The 24,339-nt window shown below is 40.0% G+C and overlaps 2 protein-coding genes across 11 annotated transcripts in view; one reads left to right on the forward strand and one right to left on the reverse strand.

The window, feature by feature from the left end:
• Positions 1–12,133: 12,133 nt before the first annotated feature.
• Positions 12,134–15,851, forward strand: LOC148098116 (receptor activity-modifying protein 1). Its single transcript, XM_087830008.1, has 2 exons — positions 12,134–12,288; positions 14,233–15,851. The coding sequence occupies exons 1-2, from the start codon at positions 12,134–12,136 to the stop codon at positions 14,465–14,467; spliced, it is 390 nt and encodes a 129-aa protein (XP_087686134.1). The 3' UTR covers positions 14,468–15,851.
• Positions 15,852–17,142: 1,291 nt separating this feature from the next.
• Positions 17,143–24,339, reverse strand: part of slc4a3 (solute carrier family 4 member 3) — a 68,469-nt gene continuing 61,272 nt past the window's right edge. For 9 of the 10 annotated variants that reach the window (XM_087853107.1, XM_087853105.1, XM_087853108.1 and 6 more), the window contains one exon: positions 17,143–22,760. In XM_087853107.1, coding sequence (XP_087709233.1) covers positions 22,683–22,760 — 78 coding nt within the window. In that variant the 3' untranslated portion in view covers positions 17,143–22,682. The remainder of the gene's footprint in view (positions 22,761–24,339) is intronic. The other variant, XR_015720784.1, reaches the window with a different exon arrangement.

Genomic DNA, 24,339 nt, shown 5'->3' on the forward strand with positions numbered 1-24,339 from the left:
ATAATCTTGCTTTAAAGTGCATCCTGCTCTTTTCCTTGCATTTTAATGGGAACCATAATTTAAACAATTACCACCATGTTGGTGAGGAAAGGAAAGGACTGTCTAAGTATTGGACAGGATGAGTAGGGACCACCCTTTTATTTTGTCTCCTCCCACAAATTCATATGAAAAGGGGCAAACCGCATGCACAGGATCTAGCCAGAAGTCAGACCCTTCAAACAGAACCTACGCAGGCTAGGAAGGAGGTAAAGTCATCTTGCTGTCTTACACTTCAGAACTCCACCCAAAGGCTGACGTCTAGATATAACAAGCAAGCGGTAGAGCTGATTCACTATAATGTACCATCACACTGAGTTATCAGTTGAACAAATTAGAATATGTATTATGTTAATCAATTTATCTGAATATACAAAGGCGTCCACTCCCTCCTCCTACTTTCGTTGGGAAGAGATGGGAAGTGAAGCAAATGTTAGGATACTGAAAAGCACCTTCCTTTTTCCACCCCCAGCAGATGGAGCTGAGGGTGTACAGGTGGTTTTTAAGAGCTTTTTTCCACAGAAAATATCCACGCCGTGCTTGGAAATGAGGCTGTAAAGGGCTGTAAAAACTAATCCAGTTGGCTGAAAGCCAGCGGAATACCCTGTAGGAGTACAAAGAACTGCAGATTCAGGTGAAAATGATGTGATTCCTTTTCACAAAGAAGAGTGATTTAAGCTGCTGATTGAATCTAAAAATGCAATATTAAAGTAAACTTGAGCATTTGCAGTTTAAACAGGACAAGTCCTCTGCTATTAAAAGTAAAAGTATGAGTGTAATTGTAGCACCACACCGGTCAGCGGCAGGTATTTACAGACATGACTGGGACGCCATGCCTTTAATTACACACTGATTAGGGTGACCGCTGGACACCGGATTCATAATCAGTCCCAGAGCTTCATGTGCAGCCACTGTTTGATAAAATTAAGGTTGAACAGAGTCCTGGGTTTTGCTTCGGGCCTATTTGGTGCTCTCTGGAGTAATCAAATAATAATCTGCTCCACAGATCTGCTGCAGAGCCTGCTTCTCCAAACCCACAGAGAACATTGCGGATAGCCATTTATTTCATAAACCTTCACTTGCGATGGTGTGTGTGTTTTTTCTAGAGATTCATGTGCAGAATATTAATACAGTACATTTTGTTGGATTTTTATGCTTTCTTTTTCTGAAACTAATTCTAAATTCTGCATTGTCATCAGCCTCGTGTGTATAGTTTTCTATCAGTATCCTCCTAAATATCAGCCTCCTTTTCAATTCTGTCCTTTGAATTTATCCATGACTGAGGGAAATAACCGACTCTGGAAAATGTGATCACCTTCGGTAATATTCCATTTGTCTCAGCTAAATGACTCTTTGGGAGATGGATCTTTCAGGAGCCCAGTTAAAATATCTCTCAGCGCCGTAATATCAGGTTGTTCCGCTTAAGCGTAAAATTAGACATCCCGACATTGTTCAGCCGTCGCCCATTCATTCAGAGTTGCTAAGCAGCACGTACACACAGAATATCATCGTATTGAGGAGTGGTCGTAAGAAAACATTTCCATTTCAGGAACAGTTTACAGAGCAAACAGAGTACACAGCAGGTAGACACGGTTTAGTTAACGTTGTGCGTCTTTTAAAGACGGCGCACGTGCTGTTTGGATAGCGTCTCTCATGAAACGGAGTGGAAAATGTTTTCACAGATAAACCCAGGAGAAGAATGATGATGAGAGAGGTGGGAGGTTCGAGAGACAGAAGTTGACAAAACACTTTTTCCACACATTTTTTTATGTACATAACCAACAGTCTTATATATTTCTTTAAGGTTCTGTGACTAACTGGTATTTGCGTTAAGTTGCTTTGAAAGCTGTATGGGAAGGAATGTGATGATTTACAGACACAGACAATGAAAAGGATGTCATCACCCAAATGGTAAGTGCTGTAGGAAAAATATTGTACATTAAAGACCCGTTTAGCAGTTTGCTATACTGTTATCACTTAACATTTACTTTTAAATAAATGTGACTCTTATTTTATCAGATAAATTCAAAGATTTCTAATAGTAATGGAACCCTACAAGGCACACTGTAGAGTCCCCATTTACACTTACTGACACACATATTCATTGACGATTTATTCTGTGTTGTTTTTTGCCTGTCACATGTACATCTGATGGCTCCACTGCCGGGAATATCTTCCTTACAGGCAAGCCAACATACACGGATCAAACTGCTGACCCTCCAGTTAGGTCACTCAGTAGATGACCTGTTCCTAAGCCACAGCCGCATTGTTATATACAAATATCAGAGTAGCCAGTCAGATGGAAGCAGCTGAATGTATTTAGTAGGGGTGCAACGATACACAAGGATATGGTTCGATATTTTTTCGATACAAAAAAAATGTTCATGCCTTTTTAGTTTGTCATTTATTAAAATTATAAATATATATTTTAATTCAAAAGTACAGTTTTTAAATTTAATGTTGCTAAAACAACAAAGTAATAAAAAAAAGAAATCTGATTGAGAAATCACTTATCTTTGGAAAAGAGAGTTTATTACAGAGAAATGGCTCTTTCCAAAATAAAAGCTATACTATACGCTTCTTCTGGGCTATATTCTCAGCAGCATATTAAACATATCAGGTCCCCATAAGGAGAATCATGTGCTAACGGCTGTCTAAATGACTCGGGTAAAGTTTGTATGCGTGCTTGTTGTTTTTGTCTGCTTACACTTGTCTTTGCACGAGGATGATGTCGGCGTAAATGTGCAGTCATATCCGTTGTGTTCCCACTAGTGCTGTCAGCGTTAATCTCGTTAAAATGACGTTAACGCCACAACACGGCAAATCTCCGTTAACGAGCTACCGCGGATCACCCTGTGCGTGGGGCTGGACGGCCAACACGTTAACGAGCTAACTGCGCTAACACACTAGTTCCCACCAATGTAATTGAGCATTGCGTGGCACATCCGACATACTGTTTTACTTTTGTCCATGACGCGCTTACCTTCAGGGTCATACATCACATGAAGAACAAAATAGTTCCAAAGGCCAGATCTGAATGAGGGTGGGGGAGGTTCAATTTGCCATGTTGCAACGAGCTTAGCTTCTGTCTTGCTAGCTTGCGCTGCGCTCAGTGGATCTGCACTCGACAGTGCAGCCTAAGCGGAGTAGTCAAACGCAGATCCACTGAGCGCTCAACACAGACAGCATCGTCAGAAGAAAAGTTGATAAAATAAATTAAAAATTTTGTATTGTTCGATACATATGCGTACCGAACCGAAAGCACTGTATCGAACGGTTCAATATCGATACGAGTATCGTTGCACCCCTAATATTTAGGCATGTAGATGTGTTTAAGACCACCTGCTGAAGTTAAAATTGAGCAATGGCAAAGAAAGGTGATTTAAGTGACTTTAAATGTGGCCAGATGGGACGGTCAGAGTATTTCAGAAACTGTTGATCTGCTGGTAATTTCAAATACAACCATATTTAACATTTTCAGAGAGTGCTCTGAAAAAGAGAAAATACCAGTGAGAGGTATTTCTCTGGGTGAAATGACTTGTTGATGAAATAACTTTTCTGTTGATGCCAGAAAAGTTATTTCACCCAGTTATTTCCTATCTCGCAGAAAAACAGCAGGAAACCACACCGGGCGGCACTTTGGTCAGCTAAGAACAGGAAACTGAGGTTACAATTCACACTGCCTAACTAAAATTGGACAACAGGGGATTGGAAAAAATATTGCCTGGTCTAAGTAGTCTCAGTTTCTTCTGCAACATTTGGATGGCAGGGCAGAATTCATGTATGGACATGGATCGACTTTGCCTTTTATCAAGAGTTCAGAGTGATGTGTAATGAAGTGGAGGATATATTCTCTTAGTACTAGCATCACTTAAATCCCAGACACTACCATCTTCTGATGGCTGCTTCCAGGATAATGCACCAGAGCTCAAACTGGTTGCTTGAACATGACAATGAGTTCACTGAACTCAAGTCATCTTCACTGTAAAATTCCAACAGAGAAACTTTGGGATGTTGTGGAATGTGTAGATTCACATCATGGATGTGCAGCTCTAAGATATTTGCTCAGATGTGCTTTAAAGTGAATTAGAAAATATCAGTACTAAAATGTACTTGGGCAGAGTGGCTGGCAATTTCAAACAAAGAATATTTGATATACCAGCTGTTTAGTGAAACCTAGTACTTTTGCCACCATGCAGCATGCACCATGGTTGAAAAAGAAATCACAAGACCCTTGTAATGCAAGCAGGGTGTGGTTGTCCCTCTTCATATTGTAATTCAGGCCATAAAATTGGAAATGTTCTCATCAGGGTTTCAGAGTAATTCCCTGCATTGTTTGCCATGAAGGTTCTGTTACATTACCTCAGAGGGGCTTCAAAGGCAAAGCTATTCCACACTTTGTGGCTTTAATCAAAAGCCAAACTATTTTATTACCAATAGTGTTAATATGAAGCTCAAATGTGCTTTATATACAAGCCGGTGATGACGTAGTGACATTGGACTTTCTGTAACCTAGACACCAAAATATTTGAGTTTGATATTTCATATCTTATCTCTCAACTTACTTGATCTATTTGACAGGCCAGTAGCATTTCTTTCAACCACTGGTCCGACAGTGAATGCTTTGTTGCAGGATAGAAGGCCCTGACAGACATTACTTCATACACCCAGACCAGCTAAGTTGAAGCATGTTACACAAGGAGCGACACTGACGTCACGCTGGAGCTGGAACGCAGGCCTGGAAGCCCTAACTAGCATCCTTGGGTCAGTCAAAGAAGAGGAAATATCTTTCTCATGTCATAGGCGAGAAATTTCCCATGCCCTGTCTCCAAGAGGTGCAACATACGCTCCACACATGACAGTGTGTTAAGCCACCATTACATCATGTGTGACTGTGTAATAGGCATTCATACACTTTTGCTCCATTACTGACAATAAAATCCTACAATCCTCCTTTTTCAATTATTCTAGCAAAGTTAAACATGTTAACATCACTTTTAATGATCTTTTTATGTGCTGCAAATTTTCATCAGCCAAAACATTAAAACCCTAATGTGTCGGGCCTTTTTGTGCTGCCAAAACATCTCTGAGTTCTTCAGGTCATGGACAGGACCCAAGATCTCTGGGGGTGTCGCATGGTGTCGAGCACTGGGATGCTGGCAGTTGATCCTTTGGATTTAGTGGACTCTGTTTTGGGGCATTGTTACATTCCCCAGGCAGTCCTGGGAGAAGAAGGGAGAGACTGGGGTAAGTTGCTCCATGGGGCAAGATTAGCCATGTCTGCTAGCTGCCTCCTTCCAAGAGAAAGATGGTCACTGGCGCCATCTATGCCTTACCCTTGATCAGATTTAGAGGACTCTCTTGAGCAACCAGAGCAGAATTGCGAAAATCATCCTCCAGGTGCAGGTAAAGGATTTGCCATACAGCTGAATTCTCCATAGCATCTAGTAGCCTGATAACAACAGTCTACTAAGATAGTATCAAAATCAATTCTGCCAAAAATTAGGTCGTGAAAAGTTGTTCTCAAAATATCAGATTATGGCCACCATTCCACCCCTTCATTCCAAAAGTATTATTGACAAAATTAGTACAATTTATTCTCATTATTGACACAATATTTATATTTCACTTTAAATATGATTGTTATGCAATGAAATTTTCTGTTTAACTTTTGTACCACATTTATTGAATCCCACTAATCATGCATTTAACAATTTTTTGATGTATGGGGGTTTCTAGAGTCTACTGCACCACGCAGTACAGAAGACAGTTCTGAGTGCAAAAGCAGCACAAAATTACCCTTCCACTGTCATTTTGATATTGTCGGTTATATGATACAACCAATATCTTTGTAAATGGACTGGAATTTATGAAGCATTTTCCACCATTACTAGGCACTCAAAGCCCAAGGCAGGGTACTTCATGCTGTTAATACCGTTTTTATTGATCGCTCGCTAATGGAAGCAGTGAATACATATCGAATTTCACAATCTTACTCAATTAACTTTTATTTGTATACAAACAACCAAAACAACAGTAGCCTCAAGACCCTTTGACACACGGGCTGGAGGATCCAGGGATCAAAGCTAACAGCCATGTCACTACCCGATCCGTACCGGAAACCCGATCGGTACCCCGCATGCGCGAAAGGTGTCTACTTCCGGTCGTAGCGTTTTACGATAGTTACGGGTCAGAGTATCTGTTAAGATGTTAAGAATAATAAGTATATCTTAAAATGTTTGCAATAATGACGCATTTCAGTACAATGTAGACAAAAACGAAAAATAAAAAGGTAGTTACGGATCGGTACTCCCCAATCCTTACTGCGCATGTGCAAAGTCGGACCGTACAAATCGGGTCTACCCGATCCGTACCGCGCATGTGCAGATGTTTTCTTCTTCTTCTGGTCGTTTAATGGCAGTTTACGCCCCAGTGTACGAGGATACTGCCACCTGCTGACCGAGCGAATGAATAAACTGAATTGGCGTCATTACAAACGTGTGTTAAATTTGATTTAGTGATAATCGAGTGTGTTTATGCTTGTCTGTGTGGAGAGGATTGTTGGAATAGTGATGATGATGTCCGCTATCACTGTCAATTGCCAGTAAACACTTCATCTGCCTGCTGAATCTTCACGTGACATATTACAAAGTCTGTATTATTAACTCTGTCATTAGGCGCCATTGTTCTTATTTTACGGCGCTGTTGTTCAATCGGGGGACGCTTTCTGTTGAGGAGAAAAGCAAAAATTTGTTGCGGATACGGATTATCCATTGTTTAAATGTCCCGGTAGTCGAAAAGGAGGCAGAGCTGTTGAGAAATGCTAGGAGCTAACTGGGCGCTAACCGTATCATTCAAATATATTGAATGTCGCAATGCTGGCAAAGAGAGGAAGTGACGTAAGATTTGCGCATGCGGGGTACCGATCGGGTTTCCGGTACGGATCGGGTAGTGACAAGCCATCCTTGTATTTGGGAGAAAAGTAGCTACGTTTAAGACAGTCTAAGGAGCTTGGAAAGAAAAGCGTCTGGACTTCTTTAAGTTACTTAAAGATGTTTCACCTCTCATCCAAGAAACTTTGATTTTAAGACAGGCCTCCAGTAAATGCTCTATATAAGCGAAGCCAAGTTTCTGCTTGCAACTGTGAAGATGTATGTCTTGCCAGTGCAGGGTTCTCATACTTCTTTTCCATTTAATCATCACGTGGTGTGCAGCCAGTTCTGTCTTGCTGCCTTTTGAGAACCAGCTTATATTTCAACAGGTTTGAGCACTGAACACGTTACGTAGCATTATGCTGGAAAAGCTGGGGTAATTTTATGGGAAGAAAAATAAAAAAACAGAGACAGTGCAGGGATTAACTTCACCTGCTTCCAAGATGCCAAGGAGAGGAAAGTCTGAAGAGTGTAGAACACTTAGTGGTATATAAAGCAGTGTTACTGTTTTACTGAAGCGTTGAGCAATGTGGCCTTCATCAGGGTCTTCATAAAAACATAATGTAGTAACCATTTTGAAATAGCAGAGGTAAACTATAAGTTTGACTCTAGATTGGGGATCTAAAGACAGCTCTAAGCAGAGTTAAAACTAACAGATCCCAATCATAACGCTTGGGTGTGTTGGAGTTGGAAATAACAAATTTCCTCTGATTGTGAGTCTCTTTCAGTTTGTGTGTGCTGACTTTGCACACACAAACCCACCCCTTAATTCCCACCCCACCCCATATTCCACTGCTGTGAAGCTGGATAAGAATATGATTTAACACAAAGCATAAACATTTACATTAAATATGTATCTGTGGTGCCTGTGCCCTGGCTTTTGACTCTTAGAGTTTTGCCAAAGTCTCTCTAGGGGGGCTCTGACTGGAACACGCCTTTGGGTAGCATGGGAACAGGCAGGCTTGGTCTGGGAACGGGAGCAGGCTGTTCATTTCTGTTGCACAATCCAATTAGCTCTGAGTTCCACCGATAAGAAACAGCACCAGATCACTACAGAAGCTTTGTGTGAGAAGTCGTGCGTCTAATAGCTGGCTGGTAAACAATCGGCAGCATCTTCAACAGGTTCCACTTTCACCAGGGATCTACAACAGCTGGTTAACAACAGAGGTACGTGACTGTAGAACTTTTATCTTTATAGGTTTTGGGTTTCGTAAAATGATTTACAAGTGTTGGCTGGATGGATCGCCGCATAGGTTGTAAAACCAACTGCAATATAACAATTCGTGCATTTACATCACTGACAGTATATGTGGTTTTATAGAGGGACAAACATCACATGTGCACATGAGAGAAGAAAATGCTTTTCAACATTCCATGGCAACATCTGTTTTCACTTTTTCCTCCCACGAGATAAATTCATTAGTTTGTGGGAATGTCCAGGAAGCAGATGGACATCATGTCTTCATACACATCCTTTTTCTTTCCTTTTATTTCAAGGTGTATGCTTGTGATTGAAGTGAAAGTTGAAACCTTAAATGTTAAATGTATGTCTACCTTTTAAATGCAGACTGACAAAATAGGAAAGGGTCTCTTTTCTTTCTCTTTGTTATTGTGCATCATAACTAGAAAATACAAGAAATGTCAAATGTGGAAACCATTATGTGCATTTCAAGGAATTAACACTCCACTGAGGGGAGGAAGCAGAGAAAACAAAACTGAATATTCAGCTGGAGAAAGTGTCATTTTGTAAAGCTCAACAAGACAAATTAACAGAATAAAAACGGAATGGAGAATTTAGGTTTGTAGGGAGCTGAGGAGTGATCTGACTATCCCTACTAGCAAAAACACACATGCACAGTAGGCACATCCCCATTTGAAAACCATCTTGCATTATTAATGTAATATAGGGCTGCATGAAAAGTTATTTTAGCTTATCACTACTTTGTCAGCAGTCATTTCAACTGCATGAAGCAAATTGGTCCCAAAAATAATCTCGTAAAAAACGTTGAAAAGGAAAACCCAGTCTGTTTGCACAGTTGCTGAATGGTGGGATTTATGTGACCGTGACCCCAAGGCCCTGACAGACAGCAGGGAGGAAAACAAAATGTGGGAGAAAGGAAATGGATCACTTATCAGAAGCAAACCACAACTAACAAGTGTAGATGATCCACAACCTAAAAAATGTCAAAACCACTGCAGTGTCAGGAACACTACCGGTCTTATGAGTGCTGTCAACAGCCCTTAAGCCACTGTGCGATCTTCAGAGGCTGCAAGTAAGCTACAGAGGAACCGTGTAACCAAATACCCCTTCTTTCACAACTTGGACTTCCTCAGGGGACTCGATATGAGCCAGAGACAGCAAGACTGTCTGTTGGTCTGTGTAAAGGTGCCTGATAACGTGAAGGAGCCAAGGTGGTCGGAGACTGTGCTGCAAAAAAAGTGAGAGGTGTCACACTGGTGCAGATGGCTCCGTCAACACCTGCACTCTGTGCATGCTGAGCATGTAAACCAGTGGTTGTTCGGTGTATTAATGAATTCTCATAACAATCTTTTAATAGATCATGCTGACTGCTTACCTGCTGGCAATCTTCTTTATCTGCGCAGGTAAGTGTAGTCAATCACACAATCATTGCAGACCAAGAAGAACTTAAAAGGTATATTTGGGTTAGAAGAATCTCTTTTTCTTTTAAGGTTTTATAGCTAAATGTATCAAGACAGACAAAACAGCAGTTATTCACAACAGGAAAATGGGAGCGTTTCCAGGGTTTTTTAAATGGGCCGGCAAAGGAGAACCTTGGGTGGCAGAGGGGGCTGGGTTCGGGGTGGAGATGTCTCACAGGGAACAAATAAAAGCATCTGGAAGTTCAATGAGTTATAATAATGTTAATATGCTCCACAAACATGCATTAGATGTAGCTGCTTGTAGCAATTTTGGAGTCACACTAAAGGGCAAAGGGAGCTAATGAAGCTAATAATATATTTCAGTTTTACTGCGTGGTCTATCAACACATATTTGGCTACAGTTTGCAAAGTGAAGGAGTAAAGGGGGCACAATTAAACCAGCAGCTTTCACTGCATGCAATATTATTTATCATTATACTGCTATGGCAGTTGTACCTTTTGTTTTGTGTGATTTTCAACAAATTACACAACATATCAGAAAAGATTTTAAGCTTGAATATTTCATTCATTTCATCTGCATGCATATATTTGCAAGATTCAGTGAAGACAGAATTATTTGTCATATAAAAAAATGGGTGTAAATGAAGTTTCCTTTAAGGACACCACATGAACTATAAATATAATTTAAATAAATAAATATAAATATAGAGACCCTGAAAAGCTGAAGATGGACAATTTTTACATTTATGTTTCCAAATTGGGGAATTACAAGATACAGTGGGGCAAAAAAGTATTTAGTCAGCCACCGATTGTGCAAGTTCCCCCACTTAAAATGATGACAGAGGTCAGTAATTTGCACCAGAGGTACACTTCAACTGTGAGAGACAGAATGTGAAAAAAAAAATCCATGAATTCACATGGTAGGATTTGTAAAGAATTTATTCGTAAATCAGGGTGGAAAATAAGTATTTGGTCAATAACAAAAATACAACTCAATACTTTGTAACATAACCTTTGTTGGCAATAACAGAGGTCAAACGTTTACTATAGGTCTTTACCAGGTTTGCACACACAGTAGCTGGTATTTTGGCCCATTCCTCCATGCAGATCTTCTCAAGAGCAGTGATGTTTTGGGGCTGTCGCCGAGCAACACGGACTTTCAACTCCCGCCACAGATTTTCTATGGGGTTGAGGTCTGGAGACTGGCTAGGCCACTCCAGGACTTTCAAATGCTTCTTACGGAGCCACTCCTTTGTTGCCCGGGCGGTGTGTTTTGGATCATTGTCATGTTGGAAGACCCAGCCTCGTTTCATCTTCAAAGTTCTCACTGATGGAAGGAGGTTTTGGCTCAAAATCTCACGATACTTGGCCCCATTCATTCTGTCCTTAACACGGATCAGTCGTCCTGTCCCCTTGGCAGAAAAACAGCCCCATAGCATGATGTTTCCACTCCCATGCTTCACAGTAGGTATGGTGTTCTTGGGATGCAACTCAGTATTCTTCTTCCTCCAAACACGACGAGTTGAGTTTATACCAAAAAGTTCTACTTTGGTTTCATCTGACCACATGACATTCTCCCAATCCTCTGCTGTATCATCCATGTGCTCTCTGGCAAACTTCAGACGGGCCTGGACATGCACTGGCTTCAGCAGCGGAACATGTCTGGCACTGCGGGATTTGATTCCCTGCCGTTGTAGTGTGTTACTGATGGTGACCTTTGTTACTTTGGTCCCAGCTCTCTGCAGGTCATTCACCAGGTCCCCCCGTGTGGTTCTGGGATCTTTGCTCACCGTTCTCATGATCATTTTGACCCCACGGGATGAGATCTTGCGTGGAGCCCCAGATCGAGGGAGATTATCAGTGGTCTTGTATGTCTTCCATTTTCTGATGATTGCTCCCACAGTTGATTTTTTCACACCAAGCTGCTTGCCTATTGTAGATTCACTCTTCCCAGTCTGGTGCAGGTCTACAATTCTTTTCCTGGTGTCCTTCGAAAGCTCTTTGGTCTTGGCCATGGCGGAGTTTGGAGTCTGACTGGTTGAGGCTGTGGACAGGTGTCTTTTATACAGATGATGAGGTCAAACAGGTGCCACTCATACAGGTAACGAGTGGGGGACAGAAAAGCTTCTTACAGAAGACGTTACAGGTCTGTGAGAGCCAGGGATTTTCCTTGTTTGAGGTGACCAAATACTTATTTTCCACCCTGATTTACAAATAAATTCTTTACAAATCCTACCATGTGAATTCATGGATTTTTTTTTCACATTCTGTCTCTCACAGTTGAAGTGTACCTCTGGTGCAAATTACTGACCTCTGTCATCATTTTAAGTGGGGGAACTTGCACAATCGGTGGCTGACTAAATACTTTTTTGCCCCACTGTATACCCAGGCCTGATACATCTTCTAATTCACAAGAACCCTTCATTACATTTAACTGAAAGCCAATATGAATCCAATTTATTACAAAGAAAATGAACAGTGCAAACAATGGCTTTGCTATCCTGAATTGAGTCAGCAGTGCTGACTCTCGCCTATGCTGTGCAATGTCATTTTCTTCAGGAATCACAGCGGAAGCCGTCCTTCCACCATACAACAAGGACCTGTTTGACATCAATGTTGACGACTGCCTGTCGGATTTCAACAAAAGCATGGAGACAAGTGACTATCAGAACATGTGCCCGTGGCCTATGGTTCAAAGGTAAATGTTAGGCTCTTCTTTTCTTCTTCATTTGTTTATTTTTTAAATTTAGCTAATATAAAGTTGTCTCTTTTTTTTCTGTGTGTTTATATATGAGAGACAAATGAGTTTTATTTAACTGGACAAGAGGTTCCCATGAGTTTCCAAGACTTGAATGAGTGGTGTGTGATTAACCAAACATTAATGTATGAGTCTGTGCTGAGCTCAACATGAGTGAAAACACAGGAAGGCTGGATAAAGATCCAGCCTTCCTGTGTTTTCACTCATTGAACTCTACAATGAAATACAGACACTTCTTTTTACTGCCTTTTCAGTAAAGACTTATAATAACCTTTAGTCATGGGAAAATCAGATGCTTTCCAGTCTCCTCATTACATTTGATGTCGGTCGAAGTTTTAATTACTCATATTCTAATGAAAACATGTGAGACCATTGCTCTTGGGCTCGTATTTCCAGACAGCAGTTGTTTCTGGAGACTTTAGTCTTTGCCGTGCTACCTGGAGTGGATGGCAGTGGACTTTAATTATGACTGTAATAATCCATACTTTACTGTCAGCATAATTTGGGAGATGAGGTACCGTAGAGTTTAAGTGGTGTGTAAGGGTGGAGTGTCCATCGTCACAAGGAGCCTTGCTTGTTGATCAGGCTTCTGGTTGTCAGGTTCAATTGAGCCTCGGTGGATTTTTTCCACACTAAAATTTTGCAGCGACATCTGGTTGCGAGATTTATGTTTGTTTAGAGAGGCTACGGTTGCTTCTCTGCCCCGAGGACGTGACAAATTAATGCTTAAACTTGAAATGTAAGCTGCTGCCTAAACATCAGCGGGTGATTTCTCCATTTATAAAAATCTTGAAGACACTCAGGCTGTTGATGTTTTTGGCTTTGTGCGCCTATAAACAAGGCGCCTATAAGTGCAATGCAACTGTGTGACATGGATCTATGATCATGCCAGGTGAACTGAGGCAAAAAGCATGGCTTCTATTCATCTGCTGTTGTTTGTTCATGCTACATCCTACTCAGCACAGTCATATGTTCCCACTTTTTGAACCAGTGCACCTGTACATTTCACTGGCATCAGGATATTTTAATAGTGCATTTGCAAGAAATAAACAATGTTTATATTATTTGGTATCTTATGGCTGATTTTCCCCTAATGATAAATGAAAATGTGATGATGACCCATTTAAAATGCATTAAGGGTGGGTTCTGAAAGAGGGTTGGTCTGTCCAAACACCTCATGATGCCAAATAAATAATTCATGCTTACCTGATCTTTTAATTTATTAGTAAGTCTTTACTTAGCTATCCCATGAAATGAAGGTCTGTTTGCAGACAGTTGGGTGTGTTGTGGTCAGTAGAACACACATAACAGCTCTGTTGCCTGGCAATACTGTTAACTAAACGGGAAACAGGAAGCTGAAATGTTAAGGCCTCAGTCACCCAGGTGGAGAGACTGATCGGTGACCCTCTGACAACCACAATGTGTATTCCTCCGCCAGTCGTTAGGTGAAAATGGTTGCAAAAATGCTACTGCACCAAAAACTTCCATGTGATTACTTTGGTCACTAGCAGATTGTTGCCATTGCCCATGGAAGACACACTTGTGTGCAAATACTTACCAACTACTGAGCAGCAGTGAACCTTTTTATGAAAAGGTGGTGTGTTTTATAAAAGCTACAGGCGACTGCAGCAATCTGCAATTGTGGAAAATAACTTTTTCCCTAGTGACTTGTGGTTTCCAAGGATTCACCGAGCAGACTAAGGCCCAACTCTTAAAGCTACATGTATGAATAATGCCGAATGTGCTGTCGTGGAATCTGATTCTCAGCCTACAGATTCATGCTGTACATATTTCACACACTCTAAAAATGTTACAAGTGAAATTCTTGACTGCCTGAGTAATTTTGAGTCACCTTGACTTTAGTCTCACTCTCTTTCTCTGCAGCAACTACAACAAATTGATGAGATGTGTGGAAGACTGGGCTAAGAAAACTTGGTGTAAGGGTTATGGATCTTTGGTAGATGAGATTTACTTGGAGGTCCACCAGACGTACTTTTCGCTATGTGGATACGTTCGTGACCCCCCACTCTTCACTCTCATCATGTTAATAGCACCGTGTATTATTATCACACTTTTTCTGCCTCTTCTGTGTGTTCACATCGCCCCCAGGGACACATAAATACCCAGCGAAGGAAAATTGGAATATTTTTTAGCCAGTGTTCTGACAGTGCTAACTGTGCTTGCTACCTCTGATGCAGAGATTCAGGAAAGTCATCCTGGAAGAAGACACTTCAAGCTAATAAACAATCATTTTACATAAATCAGAAAATACATTTTCTATTCAATGAAGTAGTGAAACACCTGACTACTGAAGTTTGGTTGGATAAGTATCTTGGGCTGTTCACAAAGAGTTTCATGATCCAAAAGACTGCAACGGAGAGGACAACTGTACAACTCAGAGTCTTTTGGACCTAAATGTATTTATCTAAGCAGACAAATTGCGGGGGAGCTTATAAACGGGTGTCGTACATAGAGCAACAATGACTGCAAATCCCCCAAATATCACGTTTTGTGGAACAAAGCAAAAATCTCACCTGTTTTAAATATTCCCCTGTCCCCTTCAGGATCCCTGTGCACCTCTGCACCAATTCCAGCGCTCTGGCTATTTTCCGATCTCTCTCTCTGGAACTCCTCCTCTGATCACTTGTATGTCCTCCCTTTTGTTAAAACAACAACAGTTCCAGCCTTAAATTGAATATTTCGAGAAGAAGGTCTTAGAGAACAACATCTAGTGACTAGTAACTGACATTATCTCCAGTCACCATCATAGTGTCAGCACACAAAGCATCCACTACAGGTCGGGTCCTTTTTGACAAATGCTCTCATGAGACACCTCAGATTTTTACAAAAGACACTCTTGACCTTATGTGCTGCCTCTGCACTTGGACGGTTTTTATTTTTTTCACTAAAAATTGTATTTCTAAAATGTTTTCGTTTTGTAAATCATCATTATGACCTGTATAGAGTGAGCCAGACTAATTACAAGTGCTGGAAGCCGTCCCGAGGTCCCACAAAGGCAGTCTTGAGGGGGACATTGGCCAAATCTACAAAGCTATGTTTTTTATGTTTGAGTTGCAAAACCATAATGCACAGAAAACAACAACATTTTACAGGATTTTGTCATCCAACTGTCAAATTATAGGAGATATTTTACTATTTAAAAATAACATTGTTTTGAATATTACCCTCCATAAACAAATATGAACACAACTGGATGAAATCTATGAAAATGTAACCATTTTATTGTTGTAGTGATTTTTCTCTTCAAAGGTCAAACACTGTATTTCTCTGTGACTCGTTTGGTAAATATACAGTATATATTTATCACATTATACAGTCTGTAAAATGAAAATACACGGAGCACTTACCTAATGAATGTCCTTCACTTCCATTATTCTTCCATATGTGTGGCAGAAGTAATCTGGTTTATACTGTAATCGTTTTTTATGTTCACAGAAATAAAAACAATTCCATTTGTATTTGAAACACATAATAAATATTTATTTCAGACAAAAAAATAATGCTTTACAGTTTTTTGAAAACCTCTTTGTAGCCATAGCAAGACAGACCTGCTATTCAAGTATTCACATGACCTAAGTGTCAGTCTACAGATGCAAACATACTGCATTTAATTATTTTTTCATCCAATTACTACTTAAAAGGACTGTTGTGCAGAGCTCATGCAGAAAACTGTGTCAGTAAAACAATGTAAAGATCCATTAGGTGTTTTGGGGGATTGCAATACTTGAATAATTTTATGGTTCCTTGTAATCTGCAAAGGATGCTAGCGTTCTTAATCTCACTGAGGATCAGTTGCCCAGCAAAAAAACAGAAAGCAAGAGTTGAATGTTTTAAGCCAAAGGGGAATTTTCTCAAGAATTGGTGGGTAAACTAGAGACTGTTCAGATCCAGGAGTGCCAGTTGGTGATATTATGTCTAATAAGACTCTAGCATCGTTTATGCACAAGGTGTTTTTTGGTATTTGTTACCTGATGCACCCGGTTAATTAAATAAGTGCCACTTCAAACTCACTTCCCAACATGCAGGTCAAGTTACCAAGTAGCGCCTAACTCTAATAAGCAAATCTAAGCGAAATTTGCTAATGCGGGTCTCTAAAACGGGACCATTAATTGTCAGCAGGTAATCTTGCCACCAAAAACACACCTGGTGCATAACAGGGAGTCCCAATTAACTGCTGACCCGCTGATCATGGGACTTGCTAGCTGTTGTGTGTTGTAGAGTTCTTTGGTCTGGATCTTATTACAACCTTGCTTAATGCAGCTTACACCGTGCTGGGAGAAACGTATAGTCGTTTTGTCTTTCGTGGATCAGTCACACTAGAGTAAAAACAGTCCTTATGATTAAAAAAAAAACTGGTGGTTGCTGTGATTCTATGGAACTTTGTTGCTGTCAAAGACCAAGTGCAACTACTGGTGTCGACCAACTGGTCACCCAGAGGTTGAGTGGGTGACGCCCTCAACCTCTGGGCAACCACTTTCAACTGGAAGGCAATTGCACAGGTTGCCAAGTGGAGGCAACTTATTCGTGGTGGGAATGGGACTTAGACTGGCAAATGTTTCCAAATAATCATTGCGTATTTTGTAAGCACAGAAAGAGTCGGTCTGTGCAGATGAGTGCAACTCAACTGTGACAACTCCTTGCAATACGGGACTCGACTCATGTGGTTGCCGGTTGCTTGTATCCCGATTATATTCCTCTATTAAAAACAAGGTTGCAGAGGGCTTGCGTCGTTTTGCACAGGTAAAACCACATCCTACTCACTCTGTCTTTATCACCGTCTGGACTCAGTAAATTTGCTTTGAAGAGTATTACTGACTGTGAATGGTTTCCAGACCTGGTTCATTTTGTTTTCCCTAGTGTGACTTCAGCATAAACAAATAGCATAGTCTTAAGGTGTTTCTCACTGAACTGAACTGAACACGTATGTTCTATGAATAAAAAAATACTATCCACAAAAAGGAACATTAAAAAAGGATAATACTGGAGATAGTATTTAATTTACAGCAGGAGATGAGGAACATCTGATACCAAAGACAGAAGAAAAAAAATTTATGGCATTCCTTCAGCACCCACCATATTTCTGTTGCTCTTAAGAAAATATCAGTATTACTGCATTTCCTTGTAGTAGTTAATCTTGTTTCACATGTATCTTATTTATAGTTATATATGGTCAAACCGAGTACACTATTCCATATGCTAAAGACCCAAGCTTGTCAGATGTCTTCACTCAAGCTGATGACAGTGGATTAGCCTTCGTTTTCAAAAATAACAGAGCCAAGTCTTAGAATTGGGTAGGTGGCCTGGCCTGCTACCATTGAGGCATAAGGCGACGAAATGAGGTGACGTGAGAACGTTGACATGACAGAATTTTCTTTCAGGGTCAGAAAGACCAGAACGATTTTTCTTTACATCTTGTGTGTTCTGACATCCAACACCAGACAGGACCAAGAGGCAGCGCCACACCTTTTCTTATCTTAATAATACCCACAATTCCACTTTTTCTCTTGTGTAAATACTGAAAGGATGTTTTGGTAAGTTTGCTGGTTCTTTTTAGGCTCCACAGACACAGCAGCTCGTGTCACACACAGTTGTATCGGGCATACACCTCAGAGCCTCTTTCACCATCACAGGTCGAATCAGCACAGCATTGTTGACAAACAACAACTTTGGCTAAAAAATGAACTATCAAAGCTTTCACTGCATATTTAGTTATTGATGGCACCAACAAGGCATTTTACTGTAAAAAATAAAATCTTTACCCCCCTTTTGATTCTCATGTTCTCAGCCACTCTCAGCTGGCTGTACAGCATCTACTCTTAGTCTCTCATAGTATTGCACTTACTGCTCTGTGTACAACTAACATTAGTGTGTGCTTTTTAGGTATGGAAGTTAAATATTGACAAAACTATTAGACATAGAACAAATGTAAGCTTTCAACAAACTATTAAACAATGTTAGTCTGCCTGAAAAGATTTATAAATGCTTTTCATTTTCTAAATAAAACTATACACTTACTAGTCACTTCATTAGGTACACCTTGCTATTAACAGGTTGGGCCCAATTTTGCCTTCAGAGCTGACCTAATCCTTCATTGCACAGATTCAATAAGGTGGTGGAAACATTCCTCTGAGATTTTGGTTCAGACTGACATGATAGCATAGCTTTGCACAGTTACTGCAGATTTGTTGGCTGCACATCTACCATCTCCCATTGCACTGCATCCCAAAGGTGCTCAATTGGAGTGATAGCTGAACTCTAGTTTAACACTTGAGCTTTGTGACATGATGTGTTAGCCTGCTGGAAGAAGCCAGCGGAAGATTGGGACATTGGGGTCATAAAGAAATGGATATAGGAAGCAATAATTCTTTGGTTGGCCGTGGTGTTTAAAAATGGTCATTACACATTGTTTTTGCTAAATTTCTTTTGGACTTACAGACTACAACTAGCAAATACAGCTTTCAGGGTGACAACTACAGTGGAAGGTAGTCCAGGTTATTTCAAATGAACTGTCGTCCTTGTAAATGAGATGAATACAAACTAAAAAAATTATCTGTAAGGCAGAAAATATGAGGGATGCTTGCTTTCTCAGGGCAATTTAGAGTTTATCTTACACTTTTTAAATTTACACAATATTAGAATAATTCTAAGTTACAAAAAATACATAAATGTCACAAAAAAAAGAGTTTAAAAAAACCCCAAAACATCAGCAACAAAAATAGTTTTTTCATTTTTTTTGCAAAATTATTTGGCAGTGCGCTTTCTAACATGGTGACCACTCATAGTTGTGTCATTACTGAACTTCCATAAATCAAGTTCCTGCCCCTAAAAACACACTCAGTCAGAGGCAAACATTCAATAATGTCACGAATACAGATAGGGGTGGGTATAATGAAGAAAATACCTCACTGCCTCTGCCCTCAGTTTGCCATTCCAGTCTCTGTAAACTCCTGAAACATAAACACATGGTTGAAAAGGTCCATTAATAACGCAGCCCATTTTAAATGAAACTGCTACAGAGTGCTAATTCAAAGCACATTGTGTTACTCATTAACTCGGGGAGCTGCAGAATTAAATACAGACTGCAGCAGGTGTACGCTTCACATCAAAGTGGAGCTTCAAGTGCAGGCCTACAGAGAACAATCTAGGGGGGAAAGAGAGATTCATTTACCGTTAAACTTCTATGTCACTTCACTGGAATAAACACATAATTCTACGCGCTTGACCTCTTTTTCCTACATTGTACAACATAAAAGTCGGGACTGTAAGCCATAGATTTTTACATAGCAAGCGCCGGATTGCCTTGACCGCTTTATTTACACAAAGAGGCAACAAACTAAAGGCCGGGGAGCAATATTTACAGATCAAAGGTCAGTTTCCCCTGAGACTGAATCCTTGCATGGCTCATAATGTAGGGCATGGTTATGTGAAATAAGATGAATAACAGTACATTGCTGACCATTTAAAGTATGTTTATAGTGGGGTTTTGGCCTTGTTTGCCAGCAATTTATAGAAACCTCTTCAGCTGCCAAGTAGTCTCTCTCTCTCCTAACTAACTATGCACGGTTTTATTTTAAAAGGTTCATAGACTAAATGTTAGCAGTGCATACTTTTTGGTAGTAACAGTGCAAAGAAACAGACTTTCATGTTGAATTAACTTTTTTGCCAAGCATCCCCCAGAGTGAGGAATTTGGGTTTGGGTTCAATCATCTCTGCTGTTCTTTTACACTTTCACTGAATGTGATCGAAGAGTGTGCCATCAAGATATTGTAAGACAAAACAGCAGACAATTGTGTTTGTGTGACTTTCTGCAGATATCCACCCAGTTAGAATCCCCAGGACTCAGCTGACAGTGATGAAAGCAAGGAAGCCACCGAATGCAAACATGGAAAAAGACCAGAACCCAATGTGCTCACTTTTTTTTGTTGCATTCAACAACTCCCGTCTATTTTAAATCAATACGAATAAACTTTATAATCCTAATGTTTGGTGAACCAGACAGTGAATATCCTCAAAACATCTAAATGTGAAGCTTCTTCTTTCAAATCCTAAGCTTTTAATTGCTGACCGTAAATGGACCATTGATCCAAATATAGTAAAATCACACCAATTTCCGACACTAATTAATAAATTAGTTTTTATATTTTATGTTGTTTTATGTACAGCAGCTGTTATGTGTTTCTGTGTAGCATGAAATAAGAAAAGCTTCTGAAAATGTGCATGTGTCAAAACTACACTTTATTAGGTACACCTTAGGTCACAGGTGTCGAACTCCAGGCCTTGAGGGCCGCTGTCCCGCAGGTTTTAGATGTGTCCTTGATCCAACACAGCTGATTTAAATGGCTAAATTACCTCCTCAACATGTCTTGAAGTTCTCCAGAGGCCTGGTAGTGAACTGATCACTTGATACAGGTGTGTTGACCCAGGGTGAGATCTAAAACCTGCAGGACACCGGCCCTCGAGGCCTGGAGTTCGACACCCCTGTCTTAGGTAGTACCAGGTTGGACCCCCTTTTGAGATCTGGTGGAGGGCATTTGAGGTTTTTGACCTGGCATGCATCCTGCAGGAACGAGCCATCAAAAATGATATACAGTGTGGTCTTCTGCTGTTGTAGCTCATCCGATTCAAGGTTCAATATGTTGTTCATTCCAAGATGTTCTTCTGCATACCTTGGCTGCAATGAGTAGTTAATTTAGCTACTGCTGCCTTCCTATCAGCTCAAAGCAGAATCTCCTCTGACCTCTGGCATCAGCTATGCATTTTCACCCAGAAAGAGAACTGAATGGTCTTTTTCAGACCATTCTGTATAAACCCTTGAGATGATTTTGTGGGAAAATCCTAGCAAATCAGCAGTTTCGGAAATACTCGGACCAGACTGCCTATCACCGACTACCATGTCACACTTAAAGTCACTTAAAAACACCTTTCTTCCCAAATCTGATGCTTGGACAAATTTCAAGAAGTCATCTTGACTATGTCTATATGCATACATACATTACTGCAGTTGCTGCAGTACTATTGACTGATTAAATTTGCGATAACAAAGAGATGAACAGGTGTACCTATTGAAGCAGCAGGTGTTAGTTGCAATATAGGATAACTCTAATAGATGGTAAATTACAATCCCAAGCTCACAGTCTGTCTGTGCAATGCAACCTTGATGCATCCTGCAAATGTTTAAATACTCCCCATTATTTTCAGTACTATCGTGTCTGTGTTACAAGTGCGTTATTCATGACATCTCTTAAAAAATATACCAAATTTAGCAAAAAACTGACAGATACTTTAAATAAAGACACATTTTTCTGTTTTTAACGTGTCACTCTACACAATGTTCTTTATATTTTACACTAACTCTAACAGTAGCTTAAGCTATCCGAAATCTAAATACCACTAAGAACATGGTATAGCGTTAAGTCCAAAAGGTCACAAAATAAATAGATACAACAAAGTAGAAAAATAGGTTTAGACCATGTTAGCTATTTACTTATACATCCAAGGTCATAATAATGGGATCAGTGGAGGGCTTTAATCACCTTAAAAAAGTACAGTGGCAGCCCATGAAGAGGCACAGTCTCTAGGGGATTTTGGATTCACGGGAGACTACATTTAGAGATGAGGACTTGTGCCAGGGAGCTGGGTTGGCAGAGAGAAACGTGACCTTTTTTCCTACAAGTCTGTACAGAAAGGAAAAGGACTGACTTAACTGCTTGTTTGCACACCATTGCAACCTATAGACAAAGGCAGTAATACAAAGGAAAAAGGCAGTTTAACAACAGAGGCAGTAAAACCAATTGAAGGCTTTACATTTAGAGAAAGTTCATCTGAAAAAATTATTAAGTTTGATTGAAATCCTCTCCTCATTAAAGAAAAGTTTTCCTTTCTCGCAGATCAGTGCCAAAATAAGCCTGAATTAATCAAGCCTGCTGCAGTCCTAAAGGTCCCCGTTATCATTGCACTTATGCCCAGAACCTGCAGACTAATTAAAGGGAGACATCAGGTAAAAAGAGTTCATATAAGTTATGTATGTTGCTAGATTTGGTATAGTCCACTTCAGGTATGCATTCAGAGCTATTTCTGTCAGGGTTAAGACATCGACACCACCACAAAGATCTAACATTAGATGTGCTTTAAAAAAAATGGATTAAATAAAGGTAAAAAGTGCTTATCCAGCTATAGATTCTGTATATTTTACAAACACCATTGCAGAAGCTCCTCTTGCTATCCAGAGACAATGAGGTTTCCAAGATTTGCTTCCTCCGATCGGTCAGACCTGCAGGGTGTAGGTGATCCTTTTAGCTGACTCCAGCTTAAATTTATACAAGCATGTGGATCTCATTGTACTCATCTCGTCCATCTTCATCAAAGTTGGGCGAATCTTCATCACAATCCAGCTGCAAAGGGTTGAAATACCTTATTATTTTTAAATGTTCATTCAGGACAAATTAAGCATAGTTTAGCGCTGCCAATTAAAACAATGCTGTGGAATAAATTAGCACACTGACACCATCATTGTTTATTCATAATTTAAATACAGCAATGCATGCATTTTGACTTATACACAGCAATTTTTGCCTCTAAGATCAACGCCTAAAAAAAATAGGCTGCTTTTCGCGAGCTAAGGCTTTAGCACAGAGCCCAAGAGACCAGCCGGCAACCATCTGCCAGTCATGTATTCCCTGATCACTTGGCAAGTGGTTGCTGAAGGTGGATGGCATTTGCTGCCACTAGGTACTCTGCTAGCAATGGTGAAATTAGGAAAAGCGTGACACAAACTGTTTTCCGGAAACAGAAAACATTAACCTTTAAAATAAAAGCTGCATCTTTTGATAATTGTTGTCTGCGGTGGCGAGGCACAACTTTTAATCTGAAGGTTTCTGGTTTGCGTATAACTTTTTCAGGGTTTACCACTGCTCAGCTATTATTGACTTTTTAGCGAGTTCAAATAGCAACTGGCAGCAACTTAACCTAAATTAAACACAAAGACAGAAACAGATGGAAAAAGCTAGCCTGACTGTTTAAAAGTCACCAAATCTTGAACAAGCAGACTACAGTGATGTCTATCTAATTTTCTGTGTTAATCTGCATTAGCCAATTTAGCATCACAGGTGCAGGCTTTCAAATTATGTTTAACATATAGACAAAAGTAAGAAATTTTTTAAAACGTCTGCTTTAAAAAAATATAAAATTCTTTTTCTTTATATACAGTTTAGAACTGAGTTATAGCTCGTTATTGGAAAATGTGGTAACAAGAAGAACATTTGTGAAACAATTACAATCCCCAGTTCAAAAAAACCCCAAAAAAAACATTGGAATGCTGTAATTTTAACTACATAGAGAATGCAATGATTTGCATATCTCAAACCCATATTTTGTGAACTATAGAACACAAAATGCAAATGTTTAAATTGAGATAATGTACCATTTCAAGGTCATACGGTCATTTTGAGTTTGATGGCAGCAACATATCTCGAGAAAGTTGGGACAGGTACATGTTTACCACTTTGTAGCGGCTCATCATCTTTTTATCATCATCATCTTCTATTTTTTATCATGTCCCAAATGTTTCAAAAAGGTCTTGTAAAGGTATGAAGCATGCACTTTAGCATTGTCTTGCTGAAATATGCAAGGCCTTCTCAAAGACATTGTCTGGATGGTAGTGTAGTTGCTCTAAAAGTTGTATATACTCTATGGTGACTTTCCAGATGTGCAAACTAAGGCACTCATACGCCCTAGAATCGGAAATGCAGGCTTTTGAACCAATAACAAGCCAGAGGTTCCCTCTCCACTTTAGTTCAGAGGATGCAGCGTCTATGTTGTCCAAAAAGAATTTCAAATCTTGATTTGTCTGACCACAGAACAGTTTCCCACTTTGCCTCAGTCCATTTTAAATGAGCCTTGGCCCAGAGAAGCGTGTTTCTGGATCATGTTTGCTTATGGCTTCACAATTTTACACTGAGGAATATTATTCTG

The sequence above is a fragment of the Neolamprologus brichardi genome, chromosome 16 (assembly GCF_056152115.1).
Source record: "Neolamprologus brichardi isolate AB-2024 chromosome 16, ASM5615211v1, whole genome shotgun sequence".
NCBI classification, from domain to species: domain Eukaryota; kingdom Metazoa; phylum Chordata; class Actinopteri; order Cichliformes; family Cichlidae; genus Neolamprologus; species Neolamprologus brichardi.